The sequence below is a fragment of the Zerene cesonia genome, chromosome 19 (genome assembly GCF_012273895.1).
Source record: "Zerene cesonia ecotype Mississippi chromosome 19, Zerene_cesonia_1.1, whole genome shotgun sequence".
Taxonomy (NCBI): Eukaryota; Metazoa; Arthropoda; class Insecta; order Lepidoptera; family Pieridae; genus Zerene; species Zerene cesonia.
In genome coordinates, this window is record NC_052120.1 from 6,101,137 (window position 1) to 6,111,270 (window position 10,134).

A 10,134-nucleotide genomic window follows, 5' to 3' on the forward strand; every position below is an offset into this window, starting at 1 on the left:
GCTGCCAAAGATGGTGGATCTTGAGTGCCTAGTTCGTTGACAGGGCGCGATGTCCTCGATAATAACCCATAACAACGGCACCGCGATTTTTTTCGAATAACAAATACGCGCGCTGACGATCGCGCCTCGGGAAACTCATTGCAAGGTTACATTAATTTTCACTAGCGTAGCACACAGCCGCCTTGTCCGATGAGCTCCGTAAACTTGCGTTTAGAGCGTCTTCGGGAGCTATTTTTGATGCAAAAGCGATGTGAGTTGGTTGAAACGCCAATGTCTAGAGCATGCACGGAATATGCAATGTCGTCAGCCTTGATGTTTATATTGAGTGTGCACGTTTCCCTACCTTTTTCATTTTGTGTTTTTGGTTTTTTGCAGGATTGAACAGATTTATTGTTGCATTTTTTTGGTTTGTTTTTATGACATCCATGTAGCGTCCTACGAGTACTGCATATTTAAAGCAAGATACATTCTTTACTCAAATTATAGAATATAAACAAAGGCAACCATTGTGTCGATTCTTTATTTTTATGTTATTTATTGAATAACTAGGTGCCTTTGTATTGTATGCTGTTTACTTTTATCTCAAACATACAGTGTGGCGAATTTAAGATGTATTTTTATTAACTGTCGTGTTTGCGGACTAGAAATAGAAATATTTATGTATGCACTGAAACTGTTTATATGGTATTACATTAAGGGTTGTATGTGACTAAACTTTTGCTTTCGAATTAGATGTAAGATGAGAAGAGATCATTATCATTTCTTAGCAATCTTACATAGAGGTCGGAGGACGTTATAGGTAAAATCGTTCCTTTTTTTCTTTTTTTTATGTCACCGTTGGCAATGGAGGTGGTGGGTCGCCTGATGGTAAGCGCTATCACCGCCCATGAACATCTGGAGAGGCGTAAGGTTATTTGCAGACCTTACTTCTCTAATAATGGATTGCCGACTTCAAATTGAAATGGGATTAGGAAAGGATTGATGAGATAAATAAAGGAAAGGAAAGGGAGGGGTAAGGAAAATTATATGGACCTTCGGCTCCCCCACTCACCGAACGAAACACAGCAGTATGCTATTTCACGCCGGTCTTCTGTGGGGGTGTGGTACTGTCTCGGTGCGAGCTGGCCCAATTCATACCGAAGCGTGCTCGACTCACAATAACACTTGGGTCTCCCAAGGAAAATATGCGTTGTCACCAGTCATCACGACATCGACGTGTTTACACTGTTTCCCTTCACATTGTGAGAAGTTCGCAACTATTAAAATTTTTAATTAAAATGTAGCCTAGCCAAAGATAACATAATACTATACTACCTAGCTATGCTATGCAGCTTTCTGAAATTGAAATAATTTTCGATATTAGTCCAGGACTTTTTGTTTGAAAACATACAAAAATATAAATGTTTCCTCTTTACAATACTAGATTAGACTAAGCAGTTCTCCCTCGGCTTCGCCCGCTTGGTACCTACACTGGTAGGTATCCTCTAAAATTATTTTTTTCAAATAAAACGGATTTAACGTAATATTGATCTATAACTGTTAATAATATAATTAGGTCAACCGTGCTTAGTGGTTTTACGTGATCGACGAACATACAAACAGACATACGGATATAAATCTAACCATTGTTTTAGGGTCATCTGGAATTTCTTTAACAAATAAAAAACATTGCACTTTTCTTTGGTACCATTTTTTTTTTCATACACAATTTTTTTATGAAAAAAAACACCGCACCCTTTTCGTTCTAGCTTTCGCAAAACTAGAAAAAGGCGATTTATTTCAATTTTAATTTGATAGTTACAAATTTATACGAATGTGCTACTCTTTATTTTTAAACACGTGAGCTCTTTAACCTCACGGCATTAGTTATATCTTATACGAGATGCTCGTCCCGGCTCCGCCTGGATGTCAAGATTCCTATTTTATCCCAATGGAGCATTTAATCGGGATAAAAAGAGTATCCTATCACACAAGCCAGCTCATATCCTGTCTGTTTACTAAACAATTTTATCAAAATCCGTTCCGCAGTTTCAGCGTGATAGACGGATAAACATCCAAACAAACAAATTTTCACATTTATAATAAAGCCCGAGACCTTTCCAACGAATGCAAAACCGTGGAAATCGGTTTGTGCGTTCTGGAGTTATAGCGTCAGGAAGGAAAACCCGACTTATTTTTATTTTTTATTTTTTTTTTATGTCATAGCGGGCAACTGAGCTGGTGGTTCGATGGTAAGCGTCACCACCGCCCATGAACATTCGCAAAGGTAGGGCCTCTGCGAATGCGCTGCCCGCTTTTTTTGTGGTAAGAGAAAAGGAATGGATTAACGACTGGAAAGAAGGAATGGACTGATTGACCAATGGATGAATGGACGGGTGAGGAAAAGAAACGGGCCTCCGGGTCCCCCACTCACCGTACGAAATACAGTGGCATGCCACTATTTCACGCCGGTTTTCTGTGGGGTGTGGTACTTTCCCGGTGGGAGCTGGCCCAATTCGTGCCGAAGCGTGCTCGACTCCCACAATGATATAGTAGATGAGTACTTATATGCTTACTATTAATAATAAAATATTATGTAGAATTTATGTAAATGTACCTGTGGTAAATGGTACAACTATGTTATGACGATAACACTTGTTCTAGAAACTTGAAATTGAACAAATAATTTTTTTCAGTTTTAGTTCACTCATAATTATTACAGAATTTTAAAAGTGATCTACTATATGTTATCTGTGGTTGTATTAAGAATGTATTATTAGCTATATATTTTTTTCCGATTCCACATTAAGTACAAATTACATTTGTGTTAAAATAGATTAACTACTTTATTTTTTTTAGAAATAAAGAAACAAATGTGTCTACTCTGAGGGCGACTAGTGGCACACTAGTGGCAAGTAGGTTTAGTCTGAAATTTTTTTACACGGGGTACTTTGTTGATTATATCATTTGAAATTTAGGAATGCCATAATTTGCCTGTTTTTGGTCGCTTAATGGTTCAGCAATTTGAACACTAAATCGTATATCAGTTTACATATTTTAATAGTACTACGTACTTAAAAATAAAATATTTAAAGAAGTTAAAAACGTAAGAAATAACTTTATGATTTGATCAAAAATGCCTAGATAATAATTATTATTTGATGTAAGAAAAATAAACACGGATTTTATATTCACCTATTCATACAGTTACATGGATAGATTTAGAAGGTGAGTTGTCTACCTAGACCAAAATAAAGCTCTCTTAATTTACTTATACATTCCTTTATTTGTAACAAGGCAACTATCTCGCTGAAATAGTAAAAGTATTACTGTTCATTGATGACGTATCGATCCTTCTCGTGTGTATAGGTAGATACCCACTTGTTTTTATTGTGACTCAACTGCGCAGTTCTCGTATGCATAAGTTTTATAGATGTATAATCACCAATCGGTAGAACGAATTGCGCACAAATTTTAAGTACAGACGCGCAGCTTCATGAGCTTGCGCACAGCGGACCAGAAAATGATGATGACAGCTTATATAGAAAATATGCTTAGGTACTGGCAACATTGTTTGAATGCATCACTAAGAAAGCTGTAGCCTAATTGCTATTAATAAAGAGAATATCAATACAACAATGAATACTTTCTGTGAAGATTAGTCAGGCATTATACCTACAACTTTTTTTAAACATTTTATCATAATTTTGTTTTTCCTTCAATAGTTAAAAGTAAATTAATAAATGTAACATCTTATAGGTACTTGCAAACAAAGTACTTATTAAAGAATTTAATTAAGTTCAAAGTTTACGTTGAATACATAGTAAGGTTATGGTCAATTTAAAACATTTAATGTGGCCACCCTCCAAATGTCAATGTCAATCAGGATAACAGGAAAACTGTAGCAAAGAAATAAGAACGAGAAATCGAAGTGTAAATACGTGTGTGTGTTGTTAGTGTACATACGCCAACATTTCCTGAAATTTCCTAGGGGCATGCGCAGAGAAGATAAGGTGTATTTAACGCCTTTGCACCTAGACCTGCCAGAAATAGGATATAAATTCGTTTAAAACTGATCGTTGTGTGAAAGTACCTACAGCTCAACACAAAGATAAATTGAACCACACAATCACTACTACAGGGAATCAGTATCATAATATACAACAATCAATTACAGCCTAGAGCCTAGAGGTAAAGGCTAGAGCCAGTCGTTACCGGGGTGTTGTAAGGGTGGGTCGTTAAAATGACCGGAGTGGATGAAATCTTGAATTATCAAAAAGATCCTGGCGATGACTTTTACGGCCTATTGGGCTGCGATGAAAGCTCAACAGTGAGTATAAGCATTTAAAATTACCATTTTGATGTCTTTGTAACTATTGATTTGCACATCTCATTGACCTTAATCTGATTTCTAGCTATGACCTACATCCTGTACTTACATACTTATTATGCCATTGCCAAGAATTTCCAAGGCGTTTAACTTTGCTTGAATATTTTTTTTATTTGTGGTTTATTCAACAGGTGGAACAAATAAATGCTGAATACAAAGTGAGGGCTCTTCAGTTTCACCCAGACAAAAATGATGGCGATAAAGAAGCTGAAGCTAAATTTCAAAAACTGAAGGTAATTTTAATCTTGTTATTTTTAGCATTGCAAACTTGGATTATAAAATAATATAAGCATATTACATAATTTTTATTCTTGTATTAGGAGGCAAAAGAGACGCTATGCGACCCCTCCAAGAGAGCTTTGTATGATAAATGGAGGAATAGTGGCATCTCTATGGGTTACAAGCAGTGGCTGGGAATGAAGGAGCATGTGCAGCAATCCATGCATTGGTCAAAACCAAACACTAAGGACCGCATGCTGGAGGATGAATCTGGGCGCTCTTCAGGACCATCCAGCCTTGGCCCATCAAATGCTGCAGCTCGTCGTGCCTCTGAAGGAGGTGCTAATCTTTGGGGACGCTGGGGAGGTGGAAACCAAGAACCACCAACTGATGTCATCTCCAAATTCCGCAATTATGAAATCTAAATGCAGCATTTGCAACCATTTATTTCTGATGTTACCACAATGTTTTTAACTTAATATTTTTTGTGATATTACACCTTCCTTGCCTTTTTGATGTTATTTTGTTGAAATCTTTTATTATGTAATTAGGATAAGCAATTTATTCTCTAATTAAGATGCAATATTTATCAAGTCAGCTCAAAGATTAAGCGTTCTCGAATGTGACTCGATTTATGTATTTTGGTGTTAAATGTTTTATTGGATGTCAATGTTAGATGGCCCCATTTACAAATCTTAATGTTTAAATAAGTAGACTTCCTTTAGCTTTAAGCTCTGCACATTCCTAACAAATATGAGTCTGATTATGACATTTCAGCTATAGTACAATTTATATTTTGTATTCTAAGAATCTATTTTATATTTCGAGATTTTATATTTTTGATCCTCTTATATGGCTACAATATTATTGTTGTACAAGTATATCGTCCTACAGAGTGCGGGGTGGGGATGGTTGGATGCATTGTGAGTTGTGACAACTACAGGGTAATGGAGAATATAGGATGCTATCGTTTTTTTTTTACTCAACTGATGGTTTACATTGTACCTGTTTTGTAATTTCAATCAATGTCTATTAATGTGTTTCCCCAGTGGTAGATATAATTAGATATTAATATGTGTTTAACAATTTTAAACAGTATTTATTGATGTTTTAAATGTTATATCAGTGTTATTTAAATAGAATAGTAAATTTTATGTCAAGAAGAATCTCAATAATATATTGTAATTCCTTAATTTCGATGTAAGACCATAATGATGTGAACAATAAAGAAAATAAAATAATTTGTTTTATTTTTTTGCCTCCAACCTTAGTATAATAATCCAACTTTAAAATGACAAGTCTAATAAATTATTTGCATGAAGTTTATAATCGTCTATTACATGTAAGTATTTCAAATAGCATATACCATAGCAAAGTATATATGAGTGTTGTTGGATATTCGAAATGGTTATAATGTTAAACATATTATTTGTGTTAAAAATTATCTAAGCAGTTTTACCGTCTCGAAATTACAGTGGCCTTGATAGAATGCAGTGGCATTGAAAATTTAAAAGCTATTATGTGTATTGAACAATGTATATACCATCTATTTCTAAATATGACATAATACATTGCAATATTTTTAAAATACTATAAGAATTACGTACAAAGAAGTATACTTTTCTCGTTGAAATAAATATGAAAACGACCTTGAAAAATTCTAGGCATTTAAGAAATTTGCGTATCGTATCGTATAGCACTATTCGCCAACAGTTCCGAATAAAATACCTCCATTAATTATTGAAGAGGATTTAATAATTTTATTAATTTCATATTTAATTTGTCACTCCAAACAGATACGTATGTTATCATATGGAAAACATCGCGTGTTTCATCGTTTCCCGAGAGTGGCTTAAAGGAGATTTCTCAAACTTCTTTCTATATTTCTCACTGTAGTTTTAAATTTTTACAACTTTGTAGTTTTCGTTCAGATCCGTATGCAATCAATTATTATATAAGCCAAGGCAAGGCAATAACCCCGGTCCTACTCAATTTTTGATAATGATCAATCATCTTCCACATGTATTTTTTTTTCCAGTGTCTTATATTTGCCAACGACAATCATATTGCATTAAGTATTAAATAATATAAACCGCTAGGTAACATATTTCTTTCTATGAAAATTTTAGTTTGTCGCTCGATTAAGTACTGACCAACCTACTGCTTTCAATATGGATATAACTCAGTTTGACAACAAATAAGCGAGTTATGGCTAAAATTAAGTGCTATGTAGTTAGTATTGAATTACGGAGTTATGATAACAGTTTGCTCTGGTAAATTTGTATTGAGAATTAATTTAACTTCTATTTAATTATTATTTATGGCTCAAAAGTAAAGTAAAAGAAAATTAAAGCTCGAAGCCATCACTTCAGACAAAAGACAAGCCGATTAATTTAAAATCATTTTAAACAGCACTATCATACATATAAAGTTTATACATAAATTGTTATATTGGTAAAGGTTTCTTGCTACCCGAATACATAATTAAACAAGCAATGTTTACGAAAAATCCCAATATTTTGATAAAATGATGAGAGAGGCGGGATCAAGGTTATTAAACTTTAATATAACCTTACATAAATGAAAATTTCCTTATTTAGCAAGCATGTGCTAACCTTATTCGCTTCAATAACATTGGTAAGTATGTCAACAATTACACTTAATTATTACGTTAAAATACGCTATGGGAAGGTATTTCCCGTACGTTTTCTAGGTATTAGCTGTATAATCATAACGTATTCATAGAAATTTACAATTTACATAGGTACTGTATGTAGTAGGCACTCATGTTCAGATTGATATTTTGTATTAATCAAATTTATAAATAGGAAATATTGAAAAGTTTACAAAATAATGCCCTCAAATTCTTTGTGTGGACTGCAAAATTTCGTTCTAAGATTTTCGAATAAGAGACGTTTTTAACACTTTATATTTTTACGTTTTTATTATTTTTACGACTTTAGATTTTCTTATCGTTCTTATCGTTATGATATAAACGTTCTTTTTAGGAAAAGACTCGTAATTTTTTTTACCTCATTTAATTTACATATTGCATGTAAGTGAATCTCATAATGGTCTATCAACCTGTCAAATTTTGTCAAAATCTGCCCAGGCATTGACGTCATCGCCGCACATAAAAACGGACAAACAAAAAAAAACTACAAAGAATTGTTTTGCTACTATAGGTAGCTACTAATAAAGATTTAAGACAAAGTAGCTTTATCCGCGGCAGCACTTCCCGTCATCGATAGAGAGCTATACAAATTTCCACCCTTACTTACCTACATCCATCACAACAAATTTTGCTATCCTATAATAAAAAGAAGCCCATTTTCTATTACCCGATGCAGGTATAGCTTTGTTATAAATTTCATTAAAGTTGGTAGTGTTAGCTTACGCGTTAAAGCGTAAGAGACAATCAGACAGAAAGGCAGAGTTTTCACATTTATTATATTAGTAGGGATAGTTTAAATAACCCCAGATTTAAAAAATCGATGTATTTAATTTTTAGTTTTATAGCATTGAAATGCTTTATAATTTCTAAATCGATGTAATCAAAAGTCATAAGTATGCAAATCATTTCTTGAACAAAACAACATGGAAATTGCTAACAATCATCCGCAAGGGGTTTTGTTTATTAATTCCGAAGACATTTCTTTGGAAAACAAGCGCACGTGCCATTAAAATCAACAAATAATGGTGTTTGCAGAATTCATTGAAATCATATGTACCACAGGATATAGCATTAACGTCAAGCACGTGGAAAAATAAACAGTTGGCAAGTAATTAAAAAAATAACATCGATATTTCTCTATGTGAAAATGGACTACTGGAATAGTTATGAAACTAGGAACAGTAAGAGTAAATAGTCAGTTTGTTTGAATCTTTAAAACAATCCCTCAGGCTACGCCCGTGAGGTACACAGTATTAAGAAATAGGACTTATTTTAAAACTATGGTGTTCTCGTATGTTCTTGTTTAGAGGACAAGGAAAAAGGCAAACATTTATATCGTATAGCTGCGTCCCGCGGTTTCACCCGCGTAAATCAGTATCCCGTAGGAAAATCGCTATATGTTATTCCAGTTGTCCAGCTATCAACTTACCAAATTTCATTGCAGCCGGTTCAGTAGTTTTTGCGTGAAAGAGCAAGAAACACACACATCTTTACAAACTTTCATATTTATAATATTAGTAAGATGGATGCAGAATATTTTTTGTTTAATTGAATTTAGACTGCCTCTATACCAAATAGAAGTTAGCAGGCTATGATTATCGGTGAAAATAAATTCAAACTCAAATGAGTTATGCATCGTCTATATACAATTTAAAATTTTCATTTCTTATTAAAATAATTTTAATGATTTTACTACTCTCAAAACTCCCTCCGTCTAACTCTACTTAGTTTTTTTTCTGCTTACACAATTTATATACCCACTACCAAAGAAATAATGTTTTCTTTTTAATTCTATTTAATACTGCAAACATTTCTACATTTAAGCAAACTAATTTATAAAAGCAAAAGTAAAAACTAAGGTTTGTTTTGCTCGTGCTGTTACAATATCATGTATCAAACTGATGAAATTTGTTATAGAAATGAGACTTAGTTTTTATCTAGAGGGTGGTTGTGGGAAGAAATATGGATAATTTACCTACATATATCTACGTAAATCTACATCCAAATCAGGACCTCCTTGAAGCCTTTAAAATAGATCGAAGACAAAGCGCCAAAGAAGCATTGTTATATGAGAATTAAAATGTTCTATGTCGTCATGGTGTCGGCGGATGGCCGCATGGATTCCAGTCACTGGATGTTTATAATCTTAGCTCCGGTTTCATCGATAGCTGGCGACAGACCACTTCGTATCACCAGTATGTTGCTAGCTCTTCGGTAAGAAAGTGAAGTGTTTGGTTAATTTATTTGGAGTATATCACCATGGATTAGTCACGCGTTAGATCTTTTATTTGGGAAATCGACGTATCGATTTAAGCGGATAATATAGTTTTGTTGATTGGTTTACGCGTAGGCTGTGACATTCGATCCTATGGTTAATTTGGTTTAGGAGCAATGGTTAGGCGATTGGGGTAGGATTGAAGTAAGACCTAACATTTGGATTAATTATTATTTTTTAATTAATTAATATAAATAATGACATCAAATAAGGGCAGATCTTTTTATTGATTTAGTTTTCAATTATAATGTACGAAAACGATTTTATATTATATTACTAACCTGTAAGTAATATTTAGTTTTTATTTATTTATTTCTTGAAATTTATTTATTATTTATCTGCAAAAACATATTTGCACAAAGTCTTTTCCAGATTTTTATCGAAATCTTGTAAAGCCTCCTAATAAGTAATATGAAAATAAAATTGAAGTGTAAGTGTGGAATATTAGACCGGGAGATGGTGACACAAATTACTAGGTCATTTGTACCAGTATGGCGGTTCTTCAGTTGTCTAATTACATAAAGGCAAAAAGGAAAATGATGGTCATAGCGCTCGCACCGGCGGCCCAATCGCGTGGGCGTTAATCGAACGCGTCGG

General features: G+C 33.7%; 1 protein-coding gene across 1 annotated transcript; it reads left to right on the forward strand.

Annotated features, from left to right (window-relative positions):
- Positions 1 to 3,859: 3,859 nt before the first annotated feature.
- LOC119834548 (J domain-containing protein) lies at positions 3,860 to 5,815 on the forward strand. Its single transcript, XM_038358939.1, has 3 exons — positions 3,860 to 4,309; positions 4,501 to 4,602; positions 4,690 to 5,815. The coding sequence occupies exons 1-3, from the start codon at positions 4,223 to 4,225 to the stop codon at positions 5,011 to 5,013; spliced, it is 513 nt and encodes a 170-aa protein (XP_038214867.1). The 5' UTR covers positions 3,860 to 4,222; the 3' UTR covers positions 5,014 to 5,815.
- The last annotated feature ends 4,319 nt before the right edge of the window (positions 5,816 to 10,134 follow it).

Bases quoted from the DNA above. Each gene is read 5' to 3' on its own strand.
- LOC119834548 (XM_038358939.1), top strand. From the start codon at position 4,223: ATGACCGGAGTGGATGAAATCTTGAATTATCAAAAAGATCCTGGCGAT. The intron at 4,310-4,500 runs GTGAGTATAAGC...TTTATTCAACAG, and splicing joins GCTGCGATGAAAGCTCAACA to GTGGAACAAATAAATGCTGA. The intron at 4,603-4,689 runs GTAATTTTAATC...TTCTTGTATTAG, and splicing joins CTAAATTTCAAAAACTGAAG to GAGGCAAAAGAGACGCTATG.